The sequence below is a fragment of the Mastomys coucha genome, unplaced genomic scaffold, assembly GCF_008632895.1.
Source record: "Mastomys coucha isolate ucsf_1 unplaced genomic scaffold, UCSF_Mcou_1 pScaffold22, whole genome shotgun sequence".
In the NCBI taxonomy this organism is placed as follows: domain Eukaryota; kingdom Metazoa; phylum Chordata; class Mammalia; order Rodentia; family Muridae; genus Mastomys; species Mastomys coucha.
This window is the reverse complement of record NW_022196905.1, coordinates 124,979,517-125,005,273: the sequence shown is the minus strand read 5'-3', so window position 1 is coordinate 125,005,273 and position 25,757 is coordinate 124,979,517. Positions and strand designations below refer to the sequence as shown.

The window sequence follows — 25,757 nt, the reverse complement described above, 5'->3', positions numbered from 1 at the left end:
ACCACCCAAGGCTCATAAATATGCTAACAGCCATACTGTTTGATTGAGACTGAAAATTCTGTTGAAGGTTCCACTGAACAACAGAGCACATATTGATAGTCTAGTTTGGCTAATGTTCAAAAAGAATTATAAGCTAGGTCTATGATTCCAAGTTCTTGGGAGGCTGAGGCAGAAGGATCCTAAATTGCAGACCTGCCTTGGCTACAGAGCAAATTCAAGTTTAGGCTGACAACTTAGTGAGAGTATGTCTCAAAAAAGTAAAATAGCTGGGTGGTGGTGGTGGTTCATGTCTTTAATCCCAGCACTCGGGAGGAAGAGCCAGGCCTATCTCTGTGAGCTTGAAGCCAGCCTGGTTTATAAAATGAGTTCCAGAACTGCTACATAGAGAAACCCTGTTTGGAAACACAACAAATTAATATGAAATGTGGGTATGCATCCTTGGTAGAGGACTTGACTAGAACCCTCCAGGGTCATGCTAGGGGTGTGGCTTCTTCGTAAAGTACTTGCCTGTTATGCATGTAAATCCTTAGATTCAATTCCCAGTAACTTTTCAGTGTGATTGGAGTCTTGGGCAGTTTGTAATCATTAGGGAGGGGTGGGATAGTTTAAACAAAGAATGCAATGGAGAGGCAAGCAAGACACTGCCCTGGATGTCTGCTAATGAGCCATGTCGAGGATGTAGACTCTTTTGGGTTGTCTTCCATAGGAACATCCAGCACTAGTGAGTTTTAATCAAGTAAGAATCATACTTGCACGCTGGGAGACTCATTCTTGTAGATCATCTTGGAAGTAGAGGGCAGTGACTCGAGCAAGAGATGCCTTGAGCTTCTCTGAGTGGTAGCACAAGTGGAGAAGAGGGATAGTGGTGTTGACAGCTCTGCTAGAGGACCTTGGTTCAGATCCTAGCACTCTCATTGAACAATTCATAGTCAATTTTAATGAACTCAGGGGCATCCAACATTTCCTCAGGCACTGTACTCATGTACACACACACACACACACACACACACACACACACACACACAATCAAATGAAAAAAGAAGAAAAGAGAGGCATATCCATGCTGACATCTGATTCTTTTGACATAGACGATATGACACAATACTCATAATCCTATCACTTTGCAGCTGAGGCAGGAGGATTCCTATGAGTTTGAGGCCAGCCTAGGCAACATAGTAAGTTCCAAGCCAGCATGGGCTACAGAAAGACCCTGTCTAAACACAACAAAAACAAAACAATAACCAAAAAAAAAAAAAAAAAAAAAAAAAAAAAAAAAAAAAAAAGAAAAACCCAACAAAAGAAAGCAAAAAACAAGGCAAAAGAAACCAATAAAAAGAGTACTTTTGGACTGGGTGTGTTACAGGCCCTGGGCTAAATCCCCAACACCTAAGTGAATGAGTGAATGAGTGAATACATGAATGGCTATTTGAGTCAAGGATTTTTAAATATTTTGCTGTAAATGCATGCATGTGGAGAAAAGGGCTTAAAATAGGATATGACACTCGTGTATATGTTCAGTCTCCATTCAAGTGGCATTTGCTATTGACATACTTTTGTCAGTTGAATTAATTATTACTATTATTGGTACCCAGAATGTTGCTACACTCTCTGGCAGCAATATTTCCCAACTCACTTTTCTCTATCATTGTCTCTCCATCTTAATTATCAGAGCCATTCCTTATGCTTGATAGCTAGGGCAGTAAGCCCTATTGCTGTCATGTCATCCACATTTACTTCAGTCTGTCTTTGTTTTGTGTTTTCTGAGGCAGGGACTCATGTATCCCAGGCTGCCTTCAGACTTGTTGTGTAGCCAGGGATGACCTTGAACTCCTGATCCTCTTGCGTCTATTTCCTGAGTGCCAAGAGTACAGGCTTGCATCACCTCGCCAGGTTTATGCAGTTCCTGGGAATGGAACCCAGGGCTTTGGACATGCCAGGAAAACACTTTACCAATTCAGTTCCCCAGCCTTTACTGCAATTGTTATTCTCACTTCTGAAAAAAAGAAAGCCTTCTCACCTTCCATAAAATAATGGCAACTGGCCAGGAATAAATGTGGAATTTTTGCTATCTGTGCTGTTCCACACACAGCTGTGGTTTCTCTGGTCTATCACTTTGCAAATGCCTTAGTGTAGGTGGGATCTGTCTAGGAACAGTGATGAAGAAGTTGGGTCTTTAATCTATGGGCTCCAACTAAACAACGGAACTGGACATGCTCGGCTTATTGAATAAGCATATAAACATGTAAATGTGTGTGTGCACCCATCTATGAGTGTGTATGGAAGTATATGTATATTCATGTGTGTTTGTATAGATGTGTGTATGTGTGTGAATATACGTATTTGTGGAGGGAGAGCATGTGTAAATTTATGTGTTTGTGTATTATGTCTGTATATAAATGCATTTGTGTATGACCTGTGCATGTGCAAATGTTTTGTATTGTGTTTGTGTGAGCATATGCATGCATGTGCATGTGTGCGTGTGCGTGCATGTGTGTGTGTGTGTGTGTGTGTGTGTGTGTGTGTGTACATTCTGTTCCAGCCAAGTAACTTTATGTGCTTCCAGGGCACTTGGATCACATTTTCTATAGTCTCTAGTCTGGAAATTTGTGTTTGCTCTAAGTCTCCTCCTATTTCTGGAAGAATAATGTTGGCTATCGTAAACACATAAGTTTAAACTGCAGTCCCCAAGAAAACAATGTCTTCGCTCCTGTGGAGGGAGGTAGGGAGGTGTCATAGGGATGATTTACAACCCTGGGCTGTTTGTTTTTGCCTGCCACACTGGAGCTGCTGTAGCTCATTTGCAATCTATGACCAATGTGGACTGGGAGAATTTATTTTTCACTGAGGAATTATAAAGGCCATGGACCTCACAGGATTTCTGGACCCTGTAGGACAGATGGACACAATCCATTACCTGCGTGACAGTAGTTTGAGGGGCCTGGGGAGGTAGCTCAGTAGATAGAGTGCTTATCTGGTAAGCACAAGGCTTAGGCTCCATCCCCAGTGCCACATTAACTTACTGCGCTCGTACATACCCGTGATCCCAGAACTCCAGAAATGGACATGGAAGGCAGAAGCTTACTTATCTTTTGTAGGTGGTAAGTTCAAGGCCAGCTTGAAGTACATGAGCCCTTGCCTTTAAATGTAAGGTAGTTTCTGATCTCAATAGAAGGGAGTCCCTTCCCTCCTTTTCATTTATTTACTTATTTATTTGTTTTTATGTTTGTTTGCTTGTTTGTTTTGGTTTTTCCGAGACAGGGTTTCTCTGTGTAGCCCTGGCTGTCCTGGAACTCACTCTGTAGACCATGCTGGCCTCGAACTCAGAAATCTTCCTGCTTCTACCCCCCAAGTGCTGGGATTAAAGGCGTGTGCCACCACTGCCCAGCTGTATGTTTGTTTAGAGGAAAGGGTTTTTTTTTTTTTTGTATATTTCTGGCTGTCCTGGAACTTGCTCTGTATACCAGGCTGACCTCTGTCTCCCTCCTGAATGCTGGGAATAAATATGTGAGCCACCACTCAGGGGCCCTATTTTTTTTTTCTTCCCCCTAATATTTTAAAAGTTTAAAATTTTAGTGTCACTTTTACTGCTTCATGTTTGGTTAATATCTGAGAAAAAGAAGAGTCTTGGGTCGATGAGATGGCCCAACAGGTAAAAGTGCTTGCTTTAGCTCCATCTCCAGGACCCACATGGTGGAAGGAGAGAACTGAACACTGCTCTGTCCTCCATATGTATTCTGCACCACAGACATGGCACACATATGCACTGAAGATAGAAATGTACCAAAAGATTTAAAAAGAAATAGTTGAAGGTCTTAACTTCCAGCTAGATAGATGAGTTTCCTTTCACCGACCATCTCCAAAACCAACCCAGGACAGGGAAGATTTATTTGAGCACCTGATTTCAGGGGCTCCCAGTCCATGGTCATTTAGTCCCGAATGCCAAGAAGGAGCATCATGATGGTCAGGACACGTGGTAGGAAGAGTTCTTCACTTCCTTTCCAACAGGAAGCAGATCATAAGAGAAGGTCTTCAGATCAGTTACAACCTTCAATGGTGAACCTGGAGGTACTGCCTCAAGCCACACCCAACGTCCTAGAGTTTCTGGAATCACCTGAAACGGCCACCCCAACTAAGGGTCAAGTTCAACAATCCTCCTGTCTCAGCTCACCACATTGCTGATTCCTGTGCAGTCATGTCTAGCATTTTACACGGATACAAGGATCTGAACCCAGACCTTCCTACTTGTACAACAAACTCGTAGACTAGCCCCACAGACTCATAGCCCCAGTTCTATTTCTCCCCTTTGAAAAAACATATAATTTTTCTTACCTTTGCATTAATCTAGGTTAATCCGACTACCCTTTATTAACTTCCAGACTTAAGCAACAACAATGGCATATCAATAGGGACTGAAGAAATGGGTCAGTGGGTAAGAACATGAACTGCTCTTTTTATAGGTCCTAACTTAGGGTTCCAGTACTCAAGTTGGGTGGCTCACAACCATCTGTAACTCCAGTTCCAGCTATCTGATGCCCTCTACTGGTCTTTAGAGGCACGTGCACTTTTATGTACACATCCAAACAGGTACCTGTACTTAAAAATTAAAGGGATGCTGGAGAGAGAGCTCCAACAGTAAAGACACTTGCCACCGGCCTGAACAATTGAGTTTAATCCCCAGGACCCATATTTGTGGAATGGAAGAACCATTGTCACAAGTTGTCTTATGGCCTCTACACCTATACACACAAACAATACACACACACACACACACACAGTCTCTCACATACGCATGAATAAATAAATGTAATTTAAAGAAATCAAAGAAGAAGAAATTGAGGTGGGAGTTTAGCCTAGTGCAAGTGTGATTGCCCAGCTAACATGTGAAGGGCTCTGTGTTCAAATTCTGTCACCCTTCCCAGAGAGACTCAATTATCTAGTGTAGTATTTTAGTTTCCTACTGTTCCATCTTCCAATTAGAAAACACACCTTTATTGCCAGTTTATGTAGGTTGTATTTTATTCTTTTTAGTAGAATCTCTTATTAGTCTTATTGGTTATTGCTGGAGCTGATGCAATATTGTTGCTGTTATAAATAGATTCCCTTCAGTATTATACATTCTGGCTGGTTATTGTGGGAATAAAAAGCTCTTGTTAATACAAGATTGTTGCTTTCTCACTGAGAGACAGCCTTGATTCCCACCTCTACTCTTTATCACCCTGGGGATCCTTCCTTCCCCCACAGGGCCATCTTTCTACCCTCTAATGCCCTTTCTCTCACACTCAGCTGGACTTTTTCAAGCTTGATTTCTCTGTGACATTCATTAGTGTCCATTCTCTTTTTTATGGATATAGATTTATTATTATATTCACTCTTCTTTTATGTGACTTTCTCAGGGCTAGTGTGTGAGTGTGCATATATATGCATGTGAATATACATGCATATGCCTGCATGCTTCTGCATGCATGCTATTGTGTATACATGTGTGCAAAGATTTATGTGTCAAAATCAGATATTTTTATGGAGACAAGGACTCACTAGCTTGGAACTGGCAAAAAAAGGCCAGGCTGACTGGCTAGTAAGCCTCAGGAATGCATCTCCCCAATGTTAGGGTTATAAGTGTGCTCCATCATGTCTGTCCTTTTAAATGAGTGTTCTAGGGAGCAAACTCAGGTCCTTGTATTATTAATGCTTTTTCGCCAAAGATCAAGGGGCCCTTTGGAAAATAAGTTTCTCTCTCTCTCTCTCTCTCTCTCTCTCTCTCTCTCTCTCTCTCTCTCTGTCTCTGTCTCTGTGTGTGTTTGTGTGTTATGTGTGCATGTACACACACATGTTGGTTAATCCTGATGGTCAACTTAGGTGACAAATCTCTGGGCGTGTCTGTGATGAGGTTTATAGATTGGATTAATTGAGGAGGGAAGACCCACCCTAAATATGAGCAGCGCCACCCCACTGGCTGGAGTCCAGACAGAATAACACCGAGAGTGAGGTGAACATCAGCACCCATCACCCTGTTTCCTGTGGATGCAGTGTGACCAGCTCCCTAACAGTCAGGCCACCATACCTTCACCGAGAGTCGGAGCATGCGTGTAAGTCAGAATAAACCTTTCCTTCCTTGAGACTCCCGAATCAGGTATTTTGTCACAGCCGTGAGAAAAATAACTAACACCCTGGGGTCATCTCAAAAGATTCCAGTGGCAATGTTCTCTGGCAGAGACTAACTTGGTCTTTGCCCATGGACTTGAAATCTTATTTGTCTTTGCCAGTGTTTTGAGGAGCCTGCTAAGCAAGCACATTAAAATCCAGAGGAAATTTGTGCTGCCTTGTTGCGCCTCTCTGGCAGATGAAATTGGGGGGAAAATGGAAACACATGGACCACGAAATATATAATTCATAGTTGTCACATTGTACTGGGAGGCGTGGAGTTTTTTGTGAGGCTGCTAAGTGGGAGTCTTTCGTACTGGGAAGAAATCATACCACATGAATGGGAAAAGAAAAGAAAAAGAAAAAGACAAGGAGGAAAAAAATTATTGCATTAGGAACCAAATTCCCAGCATGTCCTTGATAGAGTGGGCATGCATTCTTAATCTTTGTTATTTTGCATATGTGTGTGTGTGTGTTCATGTACACGTATGTGTATTTGCATGTGAAGGCCAGAGGTCAATCGTGGCCATCATTCCTCAGGTACTATCTACTTTGATTTTTGAGACAGGATCTCTTACTGTGGCCTGGAGTGCACCAATTTTACTACACTTTTGCTACCCCCAGACCCTCACTGGGGGATTCTAGGCAGGGGCTCTACCACTGAGCCACGCCCCCAGTCCCTCACTGGGGGATTCTAGCCAGGTGTTCTACCACTGAGCCACGCCCCCAGCCCCTCATTGGAGGATTCTAGGCAGGTGTTCTACCACTGAGCCACGCCCCCAGCTCCTCACTGGAGGATTCTAGGCAGGTGTTCTACCACTGAGCCACGCCCCAGCCCCCTCACTGGGGGAAACTAGGCAGGGGCTCTACCACTGAGCCACGCACCTAGCTCCTCACTGGGGGAAACTAGGCATATGCTTCACCACTGAGACATGCACCACAACCCCTCTCTGAAGACAAATGTCCTACAAATGAGCCAGATACCATCCAGTCCTGCCCTTTTACTAAAATAATAATAATAATAATAATAATAATAATAATAATAATAAAAAATACTTCCTTTCTAAGGGACACTTTTTAAGGAAATTCTAATTTTTAGAGAGATCTCTTTCCATTGTTCTTCTCTGGGGAACCTGACATCTCTTCTGTCCATCAGCCTTTTAATGTTAAGTTAATGATGAACTCATCCCTCCTGTCTCAGTGACTGTCTACATATCCTTTGACTTATCTCGGGTATTTGATTTTCTTACAGGCTTGGCTTGCATTTTATGCAACTTAAGTTTATGGAGTGCTTCTGCCATTGTCTCACGGCAACATTTTTATGTGTACCCTCTTGTTTGTCTCTTTAGAAACAGAATGGCTCATGACAAGAGGTTATGTTTTTATGGCTTAGTGAGGGTATTTTATAGATCCCACAGTATTCACCTTCTTAATGCATCCTATGATCCCAGCTTTCATGAGACCATGTGGCCCTGCTGCACCCAAAGAGTCTTACTTCATGTGTGTGTATACATATATATGCTATACATGTATATCATATATCATCTATCACCTGACTATATCCTGTCTATTATCTATCTACCTACCTACCTATCTATCTACCTACCTATCTATCTATCTATTAATTATATGTCACCTGTATATCCACTATATATCTATATGTTCAGCATCTAGATAGCTATTATCTATCTACATACCTGTCAACCTATTATCTGTTGTATGTCATCTATTACCTATCTGAAACCTATCTGCCTATTTATTTATCTGTAGCCACTTTATTCTTTTTATTGCCAAGTACACCACTGTTTGCCACCATTACATTTTGGTTATATTTGGGTGATATGCATGAACCAACTATGAGCACTTGGCTCAAGTTTTATGTGAATATACTTTTTTTTTTATTGTGCTTTGATGCATGCCCAGGAGTTGGGCTCCTTGGTTTTTATGGTCACTGTGTTTGGCATGTTGAAGAATTGCTCAATTCTTTTTCCATTTTTCATTCCTCTAGCCATGCTCTATCACTAGCAATTTTAAGTAATTTAATTTATTTATTTTCCTGAACCAGCTTTGAAGTCACACTCTCCTGCCTCAGCTTCCTGAGTGATGGGACTACATGCACACGGCCTTGCCTTGGCACCAGATGACCTCAAAAGCTTCTATTTGCCTGGGGAGGCCATCTGAGCTTGGCAACGTTGATGTTATTGTGGTATTTTTGTCCCCATCAAAGTGGACTGTGAGACTAGAGAGAAAGGGATAGGCAAGAAGTGGACATCTTTGTTGATGAGGTTTCTGCTAGATGGGAGGGAACTACTGGCAGAAAGTCCAAGTATGTGAATAACATGCTAAACGAGAACAACCTGCAGGATGCACAGTACTGCCCTGGATTGATCCAAGCTGCTTTTGATTTTGGTGTTAACCAAATATATTCCAATTTGTAGCAATACTTAGAATAGACTGTGTACCTTGGTGTTTTGTGATACAGAATCTCACATGACCCAAAGAATTGTTGGCTTGGGCTTGCCCAGGGATGTCTCCCTGCAAAGTTTAAGTCCACTCAGGACAAGTAGCTGCCTACTCTTAAAACTGAGAGATACTAGTGATCTATATTCATACTAGTGATCTATATTCATGCTGTCTATAGTAGAAATGAAGGACTGGCAGTGTGGCTCAATGGGCGAGCACTTGCCTAGAATCATCCGGTGAAGGACTAGGGGCCTTGACCAGCAGTTGAGTGCCTGCCCAGAATTCTCCAGAAAGGAACTGGGTATGTGATTCAGTGATCAAAATAATGTTCCCAGGACTCCAGAGTGTATGCATGCACATGTGTGTGTGTGTATGTGTGTGTGTGTGCATGCATTGCACACACGTGTACATGTACCAGGCATCTTGCACATTTGCAATCAGTGACAGCCAATAGCACACACTTTCCTAGCTAAGTAGTTCAACCTCTCACAGCTCTGCTGTGTACATTGACTCCTCAAGGTCTTTGTAGAATGATATGACAGTGGCTAGGGACCCATCAACATGCTAGGAGCAGCAGCTGCTTAGAGAAGGTTGCCATGGAAGGCTCATTCTCCTTCCATGAGATGCTGTGGCTATCCCCTTTATAGTCCTTTTCTCTTCTCTGTGATTTATCTTCAAGCACGTTGTGTTTCTCTTTGCCATTGAGATGGAATTGAAATAAAACTATTAGGTGAAGAGTCCTGTCAAGTCACGGCTCTTGCTTTCAGCTCGTGGTGAAATTAATCTTTCCTTTCCCAGTTCTACTACAGCCATATCTCCTAAGCTCCCACCCACAGCCTGGCAGTTCCCCAATACTTATTCTGAGTCTGTGAGGTCCCTGGAACCTGCCCCTTCCCGCAGACTTAACCTGACTGTAGTTGTCCTAAAGAGAAAGGCGAGACAGACACAGATAATGGCCCTACAGACATCTTATTTCTTGGGTTCTTCTTGGTTTTCATTCTTCCAAGTCTTGGGGCTCTATTTCCATGTGATTGCAGAAGTAAAGCAAGGGAGGGGGGACTCCCAGTAGATAATCAGATGTAAACCTCAGAGCTCAGCATGGCCTGGACCTTTCTCTCCATAGAAATATCCCCACTACTGCCTGAACTCAATGCTTGAGAGGCAGCCCTGTAATGCCAGCACATGGAAGGTAGTGGCAGCAAGATCTGGAGTTCAAGATCATCCTCAGCTGCATAGTGAGTTCAAAGTCAGCCTGGGCTACATCAGACCCTGCTTCTGGATACATGGTCTCCAAGGATATAATATATATATATTATATTATATATTATATATTATATATGTATGTATGTATATATGTATATCTATACACACACACACACACATATATATATATGACATGTAAACTGCAGTCATAGTTTTTTACTGTGCTAAGAAGCTCTATGATGTATCTAGGGAAGGTGTATTGGAATAACCCTCTCTCCTCCTTCCTTTTAGGCTTATCTAAATCCCTTGGGCTCATCGAAGGATATGGTGGGAGGGGCAAAGGGGGCCTTCCTGCCACCCTTTCCCCCTCTGAAGAAGAAAAAGCCAAAGGACCTCATGAGAAATATGGCTACAATTCCTACCTCAGTGAAAAGATTTCCTTGGACCGGTCTATTCCAGATTATCGTCCTACCAAGTAAGCTACAGCTGTGCCCTGGGAAGGAACGGGCTGCCTCTGACTCAATGTGTGAAGCTTTCTCATCATTTGGAACCACACAGGGCTCTTTTATTCCTTCTGTCTCTTCTAGGACCAGTCAGTCAGGAACTTCGTTGCTTAGGAAATATTATCTAAATTAAAACTAGAGTAAGGACCAGTGATGTGGCTTCATTGACAGTGTGCTTGCGTAGTACGGGTTCTGGAATGAAGTCCTGGATTCCATCCCTAACACCACAGGCATGGTGGCACACACTAACTCCAGCACTGGAGAAGTGGAGGCAGGAGTGTCAGGAGCTCAGCTTTGAATCCATAGGAAAAATGTTGGAGACTCTAGATACATATCGTAGCCTTCTCTTTCAAAGAATTTTGGCAATTCCTTTTTTGTTGTTCAGTTATTATTATTATTATTATTATTATTATTGAGAATTTCATACATATATACAATGAAATATGGCTGTATATACTCCACCCCCATTTCCAGTCTCAAAATCCCCATGTATCTCCCTCTACATATCCTCAATGTCATGCCTTTTGCTCATAAGCATGTGGGTGTGGGGACATTCACTGGTGCACAGGTAATGTACCGGTCTATGTACCCAAAGCAAAGTGACTCACCCACCCTTAGCAGCCATCAAATGCTAACAGCTCTGGCACCAAGGGTGGAGCTTGGCACCCCTCCCCCACCCGATCTGGAGCTTCCAGGGTCCCTATTTACTATGTAGGAGCTCACTCTGGCTTCTCAAATCTCCATTTTCTTTAGATTTTCAGTGTCTCCTTTTTATTTCCATTTAGAATGTGCCCTCGCTTGCAGTAGATTATTTCTTTTTTTTCAAATGGGTTTTGTGCAAATCAGTTAAGTATCCTGGTTACTGAGAAAAATAAATTCAAGATAAAGAAAATTATCTTAAATGGATTTAAAATTACAGCATTAGCCGAGAAACCCGTTAAATCTCTCTCTCTGCCTCTAATAAGTGCACATTCATTTTGAATCACTAGGAAAAATATACATCACCCCCGTTACATGCTATTTTGTCTTCCTGGACTCGTGTTCTCAAAAAAAAAAAAAAAAAAAAAAAAAACATCTGGCAGTTTTCACTTCCTGGTGCTTTCTGATTAGCCTTTCTTATTTCCATGTTGGCAAATAAACATGGCCCTGTTTTTTGCTCTCTTATGAGACTGGAAAGGCCTCCAACATGCAGTGTGTTAGAAATGGCTTAGCTGAACAGAAATCAGTGAGCATCTATTATGTACCTAGAGATTGGCCACACCATGGAGGTATAATACTGTGAGGAATATAGCCTAGTCTACTCACTTCTTGTTTGGGGAGGGAAACAGACAGGCAAGGAGGTTCTTCCAGTACAAGGTGACCTAGGAAGTGCGAGACCCTGTCATACAAATTTTCCTAGGGAGATCTGTTCTCTCAGGATAGGGAGACTTTTGTTGGTGTGACAAAATATCTAATAAGAAGACACTTAAAGGGAAGGGGGTTTGTTTTGTTGTCTCACAGTTTAAAGCTACAATCCATCATGGTAGGGAAGACACGGGGCGTGAGGTACCTGGTCACATGGTATCTGCAATCAGAAAGCAGAGCCAGGAGGGGGATATTGATTCTCAGCTCACTTTCTCCTTTTTATTCAGTATGGAAACCCAAAGTTTATGGGATGGTGCTACCCACATTCAGGGTGTATCTTTCCACCCCAGTTACCTCTGTCTAGAAACTCCTTCACAGAACATGTCCTGAGGACTGTGTTTTGTTTTTGCTTATAAATCATCATTTGAAATCTCATCAAGATGGTAATTGAGATTGGCCATCCTGGCTCCAGTATCAGGCCCTCAGAATGACTCCACCCGATTCTTCCTGCACAGTACGTTTACTTAAGGTTACTTACAGGAGCATAGACAACTTCCAGGGGCTACACTCCCAAAGAGCATGCCTCCCTTCTCCAGCAACCATTTACTGCCAATAGATCCTCAGGGAGGGCCTAGCGAACCTCTGTCCCCATGATGAAACATTAGCACCAATCTCTTGCCTAGAATCTCAGCTGCTGAGAATTCAAGGGAGCGATGGCCTCAGGGTTCTAGGGGAACAGTGGTCCACAGCAGCCATGGCAACTGTACATACAAGGTGTGAAGGGAATATCTGAGCATTGAGATGCTATTCCAAACCTTGAAGGATATATAGGATGAAGCATCTGAAGAGGAGTGGCAGGGGGACAAAAATGGGTCTGACCAGAGGAACAGGAAGCAAACTTTGGGTGTGATTCTCTGCAGTAGAAAGGTCTCTGTATCTCCTAGCGGTACAGCATAGTGGAGCAAGCCCACATTTACTTCTGGTTCCTTCTGAAGCTGCTACTATGATGGGAAAAGGGCACAGAGCATGGAAAGGGAAAACTAAAGAAGATAGTTGGTAACATCACCCAACACCTACAGGACTTCAGAAGATGGAAAGGGAGTGGATAATTGGTAATTGGTGGCCAGTTAGGTGAGACCTAACCTCCCATGTGAGATAGATGGACAGACATTCGGTTTAGTTTTAATTCTGTGGCTGCAATAAATACCCTTACAAAAAGCAACTTTGAGGAGGAAGGACTTGTTTGGCTTATAATTGCAAGGTGCTGTGCATCGTTTCAGAGAATTTAAGGTGGGGACTCAAGCAGCTAGTCATGTCACAGCTATAGTTGACAATGAAGAAATAAATACATTCTAACTTGTTTGCTTGCTGGTGCTTCTCAATGACTTTTATACATCCAGGGCCCAGCTCATAAAATACTATCAACTACATTCAGGATGGGCCTTCCCACTTCAGTTAATAATCAAGACAATCTGCCACAGACATGCCCATGGACCAACCTGGTCTAAGCAGTCCCTTGATTGAGATTTTTTTCGTAAGTTGATTCTCCATTGCCAAATCTATAGTTAAGACTAGCCAGATTGTTAGAGCAGAAGACTACAACTTGGTCAAAACTCTGGGGACTCACTGTTGCATTAACTTTCTAGGGGAGACAGGAACAAACACCTACACATCCCAGATAGGAACTAAAGTAATGGTTCCACTGAAGTCCAGTTTGGTCAACTGTACTGGCTGGTTTTGTGTGTCAACTTGACACAGGCTGGAGTTATCACAGAGAAGGGAGCTTCAGTTGAGGAAATGCCTCGATGAGACCCAGCTGTGGGGAATTTTCTCAGTTGGTGATCAAAGGGGTAGGGCCCCTTGTGGGTGGGGCCATCCCTGGACTGGAAGTCTTGGGTTCTATAAGAGAGCCGGCTGAGAAAGCCAGGAGAAGCAAGCCAGCAAGGAACATCTCTCCATGGCTTCTGTGTCAGCTCCTGCTTCCTGACCTGCTTGAGTTCCAGTCCTGACTTCCTCTGGTGATCAACAGCAATATGGAAGTAAGCTGAATAAACCCTTTCCTCCCCAACTTGCTTCTTGGTCATGATGATTTGTGCAGGAATAGAAACCCTGACTAAGACAGTCAACTGATGAGTTTATTGGGATTCCTTACAGAGCACAGGTAACAGGCTATGTAATAATCATGCATGATTGACCCCAGAGCCACAGCACCACAGAAAATCCACTCTATAGTAGATGGCCACCTCATGGACCATGCATCATGGAGATCTGCTTTCAGTTAGTCAATCTTCCACTTCCTAGATGGTCTAGCATTTCCCAAGATCCCTTGCAGCTGGTGGTGAGGTAGAAAGAGTAATGGGTAGGATCCCAGGTGATGGACCTAAGAGCCTCCACTACCTTCTGTTATGAAGGGGAGTTAACTCCATTACTATTACTATAGACCTAGCTACCTATCATCAATCATTGTGGTATTTTACTCATGCTGTTGTCATGACTACCAGGCCAAGTACTATCTATATTCTCAAATAAAGTCAGGATGGCCATATGATGCCTGAAGGAAAAGCCATATGCTAATACCAGAACATGACAGGACAGGTCAGGGTAGGCTTTTCTTACGGCTGGATATGGGTAGGAATGGAAGGATTGTAGTCATCTCCCTCTTTCTATTAGTTTCTTTTCTGTTGCTGTAATGAACCATCCTGATGAAAAGCAACTGGGGAGGAAAGAGTTTATTCTTATCTTCCAGGTCACAGTTCATCACCCAGGGAAGTCAGGACAGAAGCCCAAGGGAAGAGATCAAAGCAGAAATGCTAAAAACAGAAACCATAGAGAAACACTGCATGTTGGTTTACCGGCAGGCTCACACTTAGCTAGCTTTATAAGCCCAGGGCCATCTGCCTAGGAATAGTGCTGCCCGCAGTGGGCTGGGCCTTCCTATCTGTATCAATTAATAGTCATGATAGTAACCCCCATAAGCATGCCCCCACAGGTTTGATCTGGGTAATCTTTGAGTTTCCTCTCATTTGGCTACAGGCTGTGTCAGGATGGCTGTTAATATGAAATGCCTGTTGTTAAACTCCATCTTTACACAATATTACCTTACTCAGTTTTGTTTGTGATATATGTATATGTGCATGTGTGTGTAGATGTAGGTCAATCTCAAATCTCATTCCTCAGGAATTTTCCATTTGCTTATCTGAATCAGGGTCTCGTACTGGGGACTATGTCTTACCTATTAGGTTAGGCTGACTGGCAGGCAAGGCCTAGGGATCCTCTTGTCTCCACTCTCTTAGGACTGGGATTATAGGTGTGAGCACCACACCTGGATTTCTGTGTGGTCAGACTCAAGCTTGCCAGAAAAGCAATTTGCTGACTAAGTCATCTCTCCAGTCCAGTCACACTCAGACACTAGAGAAATAGGAGCCCCAGGCATCAGAGCACAGAGTCCATTGTCAGTGAATAAACAGACAGATCAACAATAGCAATGACAAAGCAAACCCCAAACTTAATAATAATAACAATTGGCATTTGAAGAAAGCAGAGATTCTAGGCTTTACAACCACAATTGACTTGCAGGGATCGTAGGATGCTTTGTTTACAAAATGAGAACATTTCTGCTATGGAAATAACCATAATCAAAATAAATCCTATAAGTGTAAAATTGAGGAAAAATAGGCAAGTCTGTGGAAGGCTGGGGAATAGCATTGAGGACATCCTTTGGATAAATAGGGATAAAAGGAGTTGGCAAAATTAGAGAGGGAAGAAACAGATCTACACACCTATATCACCCCTCATCAAAGGCTTAGGAAATGTGGTAGAAGGGTGTGTAAGGAGTGTAGGAGCCCAATGGTTGAGACAAGCTGTAAGATGCTGCCATGTGCACACGAGTTGGCTGTGGCACACATGCACTTGAATTCATGGCAGCTGGGATGACCTGCAGAGGATCAAACCAACACAAAGTTCACATTCCACTAGGCAGCAGTAATTAAACTCCTCGAGTTAGAAATAGAAAGAGAGGGAGGTTGGGCAGGACACATACACACCCACAATTGTACATGCAGGCGTGCAAGCACACAGGCTTGCACACGCAGATACCTTGCTTGGTGTCCTCATTTGATGCCCTTGGCTCTGAAAAGGCACGCTAACTAAAAGTAACTTGGGTAAGGAAAGTGTTTTATTCAGCTCACAAGCCCAGGTCATCGTCTGTCCTAGAGGGAAGGAACTAAGTTCCAAGGCAGGAACTAAGGCAGGTTTGCTTGTTCTTCCATAGACTTACCTTTTACCAAGACATCACAGCCAAATATTACAGAAGAAACCCATGGAGGGGTGCTGCCTACTGGCTTGCTCAAGCCTATTTTCTTACAGTAGTACCCAGGGCCAGAACAGAGGTGACTCCACCCACAGTGAACTGGGCCCTCCCACACCAATCATCAATCAAGAACATGAATCAAGTACCACAGACTTGGCTACAGGCCAATCTGGTGGGGGCATTTTCTCATTAAGGTCTCCTTTTTCAAAATAACTCTAGCGTGTGTCACCTTGACATAAGACTAGCCAGTAAACAAACTAAATAAAACCAGTGCTTCAGAGATGGCTCAGTGGGTCAGCACGAAAGACCTGAGTTTAGAGCCCAGCACCCACCAAAGTCAGAAATGTTAGCACTCACACATCTGTAATTGTATTGTTGAGGGAGTGGGAGCAGACAGATCTCTGGATTTTGCTGGCTAACCAGTTGAGACATTTGCTGAATTCTGGATCCAGTAAGAGACCTTTTTTAAAAAAGTAAGGTGGAGCTGGGCGGTGGTGGCACACGCCTTTAATCCCAGCACTTGGGAGGCAGAGGCAGGAGGATTTCTGAATTCAAGGCCAGCCTGGTCTACAGAGTGAGTTCCAGGGCAGCCAGGGCTACACAGAGAAACCCTGTCTCGAAAAAACAAAAACAAACAAACAAAAAAACGTAAGGTGGAGAGTCATGAGAGAAGATGTTCAACATATATGTACATGCACACTCTTACACATAGGTGCACACACAGAATTTTTTTTTTAAATGAAGTAATACCAAACAAACAAAGACAAGAAATAGCATTGTAGTCATTGTTGTTCAGAAAAACAGGGATTACAGAGGAATATGAGATAGTTTGGGCTCTGGTTTAATAAAAGTTCAACTAAAGCAAAATATGTCTGTAAAATTTCAGTGAAACTATAATCAAAATGCAGTATATGCACAAGACAAGCATAAAATGTGGGCTGACAAGATGGCTCAGAGAGTAAAGGTACCTGCTGCCAAGCCCAGTAACCTGAGTTCGATTCCTGAAACTCCTTGTAGGAGAATGAACTCCTACAAGCTGTCCTCTGACTTACACACACATACACAGTGTATATTATATTATATTATATGCAAGAAATTAGATACAATGACAAAGGTTAAAAATTTGAATGGACAGCGCCGTTTTGTTCTCTGTCCTATTTATTTTTGGAAACTCTTAGTAGGATAAATCTGACAATAGCATTTGGGATGATTTGGAGAATTGCCCACAGGCCATGCAAGATAAACAAAGACACACTTTGCAAGTCTAGAGCATCACGTGAAGTGGCCATATTAACCTATGTTGTCTGCAAATAGTCCTCCCTGTCAATGAATAGCAAGGGCCTTATCCCTGGACTAGACTTCTCTGAAAATGAGCGCCCCCGGGGTCCAGGAGAGAGAGTAGCCTGGGACTAGAGCATTTTCTCTCTTCTAAGGAAGTGGTCTCCCAGCGGGTGGCATCCTGTATTAAGTCTCCCCAAAAAGCTCTCATGAGGATTGTGTTTTGGGATCAGATTAAAGTGGATGGATTTCATTATAGTTTTAAACAGAACCCCAGTTGCTTTACTTCTAACCACACTTGAGAAAATTGTTCTCCTAGTAAATATGAACGAAATCTCAGGCAGTTGTAAAATTAACCCCTTGCTTCTCAAATCTCATTCCGAAACATGGTTTTTCTGCTTTTCTAATTCTGGCTTGCTTTCTGCTGCTGGACAGGTATTTTAAATTCCCCTGAATCTGAAACTGTCAATCTTTCCATTTTTTCATTTCCTGAGCGCTTTAAAGCCTGGGAAGATAGCATCCCTCCCAATACTTATAAATATTCCATTCTGGTTTTGTCTTCTCTGATTGTCTTACACTTTGCTCCTCCATCCACAGAGAATTTATTGCAGAATGTGGCACAGGTTTGGGGGCTTTTGTTCCCAATGTCTGTACATCTTTTTTTTTAAAAAAACAAAATGGCCCTTTCAGAATAATTATGTAAGCAACCCCCATTCTCTCCTTGGGAGGAGGGGAATGCATTACATTTGATGTTTCTCATATGAGTGGTTTATTTCCCAGGGTTGTGTCTGTATTCTTTTGGTCCATATCTCTTATTTTTCTTCTCCATTTTTTTGTTTGCTTTAAAATAAATTATTAAAAATAATTGCATGACTGAAGTCCCCTGTGTGTCAGGGTGAAATGATCCATATCTAGGTCTGTAGGATATCAAAGAGGATAAGAAGGCACATGGGCTGTTTAAAGTGGTAAGGGCCAGGTCCAGAAAGGGAAAGAGAAAAGAGCGAGTGATCCCAAGAGTAGGAGAGCCCTGCAGAAAGGACCTTGACTATTTTTTTCCATTGTATCTTATTTACTTCCTTATTCAACACAATAATTGTGTGTATTCATGGAGTGTGGGGTGATAATTGGATGTTTGTATATGTGATGATAAAATCATATTTGGAATTTTAGACTCATTAAACGTTGATCGTGTCTTGATGGGGTCCTCAGACTCCTCTTTGCTGGCTCATGAGAACTGTAATGAGGAACTGTGGCTGCCTATTGTCGCCCCAGTATACCAGCAATCCTGTATTGTGTGGTGCTGATAATGGAAACCAGGGCCTCACACATGCAAGCAAGTGTGTGAGGAGCTGCATTCCCAGCATGTCTGCTGGCATTCTTTAAAGCTGTGTGTGTGTGCGCACATGTGTGCACACATAACGTACATGCATGAGTGGGTGTGTGTGCATGGTCAGAGCACAAACTCAAGTTTGCTCCTCAATATCCACTCTTCTCATAAGCTGGCTTCAGAGCTTCTAAGGATTCCCATCTCCATCTCCCATCTTGTTTTAGGGATGGGATCTACCACTGAGTCACATTTCTAGACCCACCCTGGGGGATTCTTAGCAGGTGCTCTACCACTGAGCCACGCTCCCCACCCCTTCACTGGGGGATTCTAAGCAGTTGCTCTACCACTGAGCCACATTCCAAACCCAGCTTTATGCAATATCTGGGGATTTGAATTCAGATCTTCACACTTACACAGCAACTCACTAATCTATCTCTTTAGCCCACTTGACTGATGTTTTCTTTTTGTTATTTCATTCACTTATTGATTGTATATGCATGCATGCATGTGTACAGGTTTGCCTGCACATCTGAACTGTGGTTTACGTGTGGAAATCGGAGGATAACATGTGTGTATTGGTAAAAATAGGGATGAGGACGAAGAAAAGGAAAGTAAAACAGATTTCCACAGAGTCAGCACAGTGCCGCAGCTAACTGGATGTGGGTGAAGAGGTCTATGCCAAAGTTTCTAGCTTGAAAGTCAAATTTGCATTTGTGGTACTGAGGATTGAATCACAGGTTTCCTATGTAAAATGTAGACACTGTAACACTGAGCCATCCTCTGGTGTGATGGCTCAATCTTGGGGATGTACCGTGGAAGTGGTTTAATTAGTCAGGAGCAAGGATCCTCCCATACTTCATATTTTGTGGAGTTCCCAAGCAGAAGATGGGACCTCTGCTTGTCCATGGTTTCCCATGGTTACTGTTTTCATGAGATGACCACAAGATGTGCATCATTCCGGCTTTGTTCACTATTTGCCAGTATGTATGGGTGAGGTTGATGAGTCCAGAATCCAGCCAAAGCTTTATAACTCCTGGCTCCTATCCTTTGTCCTGATGTACCATTCATGGGCTGGTGTAGTCATTATCTGGGTGTTCAGTTATCCCATAATCTGTGGGAGGGACCATCTTGGTATGGGGAAATCTGTCAGCTTATTAAAGCTATTGCAGAGACTCCTGTGCAGGCTTTAATACCGTGCCTCCCTGCTCAGACAGCCTATGTGTTATTGATGAGCAATTCCTGCCGCTGTTATCTTCGGCCTCTCCTTTGGCCTCCTGTTTAATAAATCCTCATGTCAGGGTTCTTCAGAATTCATGTTGCTTCCCTAAGAAAGGGTCCTCGTCCCTCTTATTTTTCCCCTGCAAATTCTAGCTAGTTGTATCCCGGCAATGTCAGTTTTGTGCACAGATGTATGGAGGCAACTGTGGGATGTCATTGTGTTGAGCTTGGTGGGTGCATGCATGTGTGGGGGGAGGGGGCTGGAGGTCAGGAGTAAGGTCTAGACTGAGCAGGGAGGATGGCATCATACAGGCACTGGCAAGGTGGATTAGTTGCTTGTCTTGTTACTGTGACAAAATGCCTGATGACCGCAATTCAAGGAAGAAAGGTATATTCTGTCTCTTAGTGTGAGGGTATAGTGTGTCATGATGAGGAAGGCTTGGGCACATGAATGCGAGGCATCTGATCACAGTGCATCCACAGTTAAAAAGCAGAGAGAGACGCTGATGCTGCTCAGCTCACTTTCTCCTTTTTATGTCCTCATGCTGGGACTCCCCAACTCATAGAATGGTACCCCATACATTAAGAGTGGGTATTCCCACTTCTGTTAACCCAGACTAGACATTCCCTCATGGGCATGTCCAAAGGCTTGTTTCTATGGTGATTCTAGATCTTGTTGAGCTGACAGCTTGTACTGACCAGGTATTTTTAGAGGCATCTCTGGGCCTATATGGGCTGTGATGTTATAATACAATGGCATGAGGCTTCCAGATTTTCTTCTCATGAAAGGACATGCATGATTATTGACCACTTGACACTTTTTAAAATCTCAATCATATCTCTGATGATTGGTATACTTTGGTTAGTTTCTTTTTGCTTTTTCCTTCCTTCTTTCCTTCCTTCCTTCCTTCCTTCCTTCTTTTTTATTTCCAGTACTAGGGAATTCTAGGCAGGTGCTCTACCACTGAGCCACACCCCCAGCCCCTCACTGGAGGATTCTAGGCAGGTGCTCTACCACTGAGCCACGCCCCCAGCCCCTCACTAGGGGGAATTCTAGGCAGATGCTCTACCACTGAGCCGCACCCCTAACCCCTCACTGGGGGATTCTACAAGGTACTCCACCACTGATCCGTGCCCCTAGCCACTGGTTTTCACCTGGATTCAAAGTGACTTACAAAACATGAAGGATCCTAACTACGACTTTCTCTTTCACTGACGTGTTCACCCAGAGGGAAACTGCCCAATAAATACTTGCTGGTTGAAGTAATAAATAGGTCCAGGCTCAGGAGCCTGTCTGATTCACTGAGCACAATAATTATTCCCTTTTATTGACTGCCTTTTATGTTTTTGTCACTGTGCTGCATGTTTTATTGATCTCATTTTAATTTAACCACTCTCTGAAGTAGCTGTTACCATCTCTGTTTTATAAATGAGGCAAGGGGGGCCTGGAGAGGTTCAGAAGCCTGACTTAGGTCACACAAGGTCCTCGAGGCCCTGGCTCAAGCCCACCTGTTTGTTGTGGGAGGATAGGTCCAAGGCTTTTGGATGCTGCTTTTCCCATCAGCTAGCCTCTCTAAAACCAGTCACACCTAACCTCACCTCCCACCCCAGCAGAATGGAACTGTCTAATCACTCTGGTATTGATAACTTCTGTGTCTACAGAATGGAACCCTCCACCCATACTGGTATTATCAGATGGGACATTCTTAATCCTAGAGAAAATGAGAATTCCTTTGCAGAATCTCTTTGTCTCTGCTTCTCTGAATCTCTGTCTCTCTCTGTGTCTCAATCTCTTTGTCACTGTCTATCTGTCTCTCTGTCTCTCTGTCTGTCTGTCTGTCTGTATTTTTCTGATTTTATCTCTCCTGCCATTCTTCTCTTCCTGTGTGTGTGTGTGTGTGTGTGTGTGTGTGTGTGTACAGTATTCTATTACTTCAATTTTCTTCTGTTGATTGCTTTGCTTTTAAGTCATCCAACTCAAAATTCTAATGCCAAAGAGACTAAATGTAGAATCTGCTGAGTTATCCAGTATGATCCCCAGTACACAGTATGATAGACTTTACACTATTTACAGGACACAAACCTTTTTATTCAGCTCAAGAAAAAAAAAACTGTGCAATTATGCTAGGTTTAGAAATGTTTTACAGTGGAGCTTATTTAGCCAAGAAGTCTGTGGTGGTTAATCTTCTTCGTCAACTGGACATATAATAGTCAAGGGAACACATCACCGGGTGTGTCTGGGAGGGTGGTTCCAGAAAGGGTTAGCAGAGAGGGAAAGGTCCATCCTAAAATGAGTGATGTCACTCCTGGAGCTGGGATCCTGAATGAATATAAAAGGGAAAATGACCTGAGCACTAGATTTCATCTTTCTCTGCTGCTCGTAGTCTCTGGAAACATGGAGTTTTAAGCTCATGTGCTTTGCATATATTCATTACTATAGGAAGCAGGAGTCTCAATTTATTTATTAACTGACTTCAAGCTGATGCTGGGATTGACAGTGTCAGTTATTCTCGTGTCTATAGACATTTGGTCCTTGGTAGTAGCATTGCAGGCTATTGAGTAACAATTTTCTCTGAACTGATATATTATGTCCTGCAGGGAGGCTCATTAAGACTCTGGAAGTCAGCAACTTACAAGTCTCAGGAAGTTTCTGAAACTGACATTTTGGCAAGCCTTTTCCCCAAGGTTTTATAACCAGTGAAGACTGCTGGGGAGCAAAGAGTCTCTCATCAGCCACCTGCTTTCACAGAGATCCAGGGATGGAGCTTTTGTGAGTCATTACTTCTAGAGTGGGTTTTTCAGTGACAAAGATACTTTTGAATTAATTATGTATGCTTTTGTAAATCGTTCCTCATCCATGTTCCTATATAACTCCATTGCACTCATTGGTTTATCAAGTTGGACTCTGGTAGAATTGTTATTTTGTGTGCGTGTGTGGGGAGACCCTCAGGCCAGCCTAGTCTGTCTTTGGTACCCTGTCTAGCACCAGTCAAAGTTTATTCAGGTTTTCTCAGGAAAAGTCACTCAATAGAGAGATTTGTTACTAGGAGAGGAGTTCACTCAGCTCATTACATACTTAGGAATCCTCATGATCTCTGTTCAAGGGATTCTGGCAATGGAACCCAGAATTGATAAGTCTTGGGGGGGGGGTAGAGTGCCTAGTGTGTCACTTCTCATTCTAGCAGTGTGGTCTTCGGGGGAACCTTATTCTAACTAGTGCTCATGTGTTTATGTCCATGCACCTTCCTTAAATAGTCATGACCTATCTATTCAGTGGAAAGCTAGGTGAAATACTCTTCCACAAACATGTACATCTTAGTTTCCTTTCTGGTGTTGTGATGAGCACCATGATCAAAAGCAGCTCAGAGAAAGAAGAAATTTATTTGGTTTACACTTTCAGGTCATAGGCCATCATAGAAAGAAGCCCTGACAGGAATTCAAATGAAAAATTTGAAGGCCAGAAACTATAGACAAACACTGCTTGATGGCTGTCTGATAGGGTTAGGTATAGCTAGCCTTTTTAAAAAAAGTTTATTCATTTATATCCCAAATGCTGTCCTTGCTCTTCCCAGTTCCCCCTCCTAAAGTCTCTTCCTCTTCCGCCTCTCCTTATCCTTTGAGAGGGTGCCCTTGCTAGGTATCTCCCCTACCCTGGCATATCAAAACTCTACAGGGTTAGGTGCATCCTCTCCCACTGCAGTCAGACAAGGCAGCCCTATGTGTGTGGGGGACCCTCAGGCCAGCCTGTGTATGCTCTTTGATTGGTGGCTCAGTCTCTGAGAACTGCCAAGGGTCCAGGTTAGTTGACTCTGTTGGTCTTCTTGTGGAGTTCCTATCCTTTTCAAGACCTATCCTCTTCAGTCCTTTCCCCAATTATTCCATAAGAGTCCCTGAACTCTGTCCAATGTTTGGCTGTGGGTACTTGCATCTGTTTAAGTCATTAGCTAGCATTTTTTAATGAAGCCTAGGACTACCTACCTAAGGAGTGGTGCTGCCCATAAGGGGCTGGGTCCTCTCATATCAGCCAGTAATCAAGACAAGACAACCTCTACAGACATGGCCGCAGGCCAATCCTATCTAGGCAGTTTGGTAATCTAGACTTTCCTTTCAGATGACTGTAGGCTATGTCAAGACGGCAATTAAAGTGAACTAGGTCAATACCTTTTTCCACCAGATAATAATCAGTAGATCCCAATATCTGCAATCATGACAAGTATTTTATGTATAGAGACCTTTATTATTTGTGGTCTGCAGGTACAGTGAAGATTCCTCAATGTGACAGTTGAAAGAAAGCCATGGGGCATTGTGAAAGATTGGGTCTTCAGAAGTGTCTAACTGAACAATAACTCAGGCCTCTGGAAGAACAGGAGAAACAAAGTAAACTCATTTATTCATGGCAGCACCATGTGTGTACTGCAGAGGGAAGCAGGCACCTTACACTGCAGATGGTATGTTCTTTTAGTTAATTTAGAGAAAAAAAAGGATCTGTTCAGCCAACGGAGCTTTGAAGATGAATACAGGGGGAAAAGAAAAGATCAGGCATATGGAGAGAACATATTTGTTCTTGGAAAATCAGGAGAAAATGTTTAATGTCATCCTAACCTCATTTGCATAAAAATAGTCTTATGCATCAAATCAGATGAGAGCAAAAGAAAAGGATATGACTGAACCCTACTGTTCTGAGTATCAGCTCATTACCAAGAGGATAAGTAATTCAGTTGAATAAATAAATTCAAAATTGTGTCAAGGAGATGTACTCAAGTTATGATGCCTTGGGGATTCCTTCGGCAGTAGATGTTCTGATGATAACATAATGTGATATGTTTCCAGGGCTAGCACTTTTACTGTATATTTGACCTCTGGCTTAAAAAAAAAAAAATAGCCTACTCGAGCTTCATTTCTATTGCTGTGATAAAATGCCCTAATTAGGGAAGAAATGGTTTATTTCAGCTCACAATTACAGTTATGGTGGGAAATTTAAGTCAAGTTAAAGCATTGCATCCACAGTCAAAAGTCGGGGAAAAATGAATACATGCATCCTTGCTTGCTTCATCTCAGCTGACTTTCTCTTCTCTCATGTTCATAGTATATTACAACCTCTTACCTAGGGAATGGTGCCACCCACAATGGGCTGCTCCTCCTACATCAATTAACAATCCAGACAACCCTATACAGACATGCTAGAAGACTAACCTGATTTAGATAATTCCTCAACAAGACTTTTTAAAATTTTTTTCTTGCACAGTCTTATTCATACCATGACGCTGAAGGTGTTTATCAGCCCTTGCTGATTTGTGGTGAATGTAGCCCCACTCTGCACATAGAACAGCTGGGGATTGAACTCGGGTCATCAGTCTTAGTGCCAACGCCTTTTGCAATGAGGTGTCTCATGAGTCACCCCTATTGCCTTTGTAGATTTGGATCATTGCTGTGGTTTGAATGAAAATGGCCCCCATAGACTCATAGGAAGTGGCATTATTGGAAGTATGGCCCAGTTGGAGAAAATGTGTTACAGAGGGTGGGTTTTGAAGTTTTATAAGCTCAAGCCAAGCCCAGTGTCACTCTCTCTTTGTGCTGACTGTGGATACAGATATAGAACTCTCAGCTCCTCTCCAGCACTGTGTCTGCCTGCATGCTGCCATGCTTTCCACCGTGCTGATAATGGACTAAATCTCTGAATTGTAAGCCAGTCCCAACTAAATGTTTGCCTTTATAAGAATTGGCATTGTTCAATCCCCATCAAAATTCCAACTCAATTCTTCACAGACTTAGAAAGAGCAATTTGCAAATTCATCTGGAACAACAAAAAAACCCAGGATAGCCAAAACCATTCTCAACAATAAAGGAACCTCTGGTGGAATCACAATCCCGGACCTTAAGCTGTACTACAAAGCAATTGTCATAAAACTGCATGGTATTGGTACAGTGACAGTCAGGTAGATCAATGGAACAGAATTGAAGACCCAGAAAT

At 42.8% G+C, this 25,757-nt stretch overlaps 1 protein-coding gene across 1 annotated transcript in view; it reads left to right on the top strand.

Moving 5' to 3' along the window:
• Positions 1-25,757, top strand: part of Galnt17 (polypeptide N-acetylgalactosaminyltransferase 17) — a 440,346-nt gene that overhangs the window by 152,961 nt on the left and 261,628 nt on the right. The window contains exon 2 of the mRNA XM_031338128.1: positions 10,099-10,282. Coding sequence (XP_031193988.1) covers positions 10,099-10,282 — 184 coding nt within the window. The remainder of the gene's footprint in view (positions 1-10,098; positions 10,283-25,757) is intronic.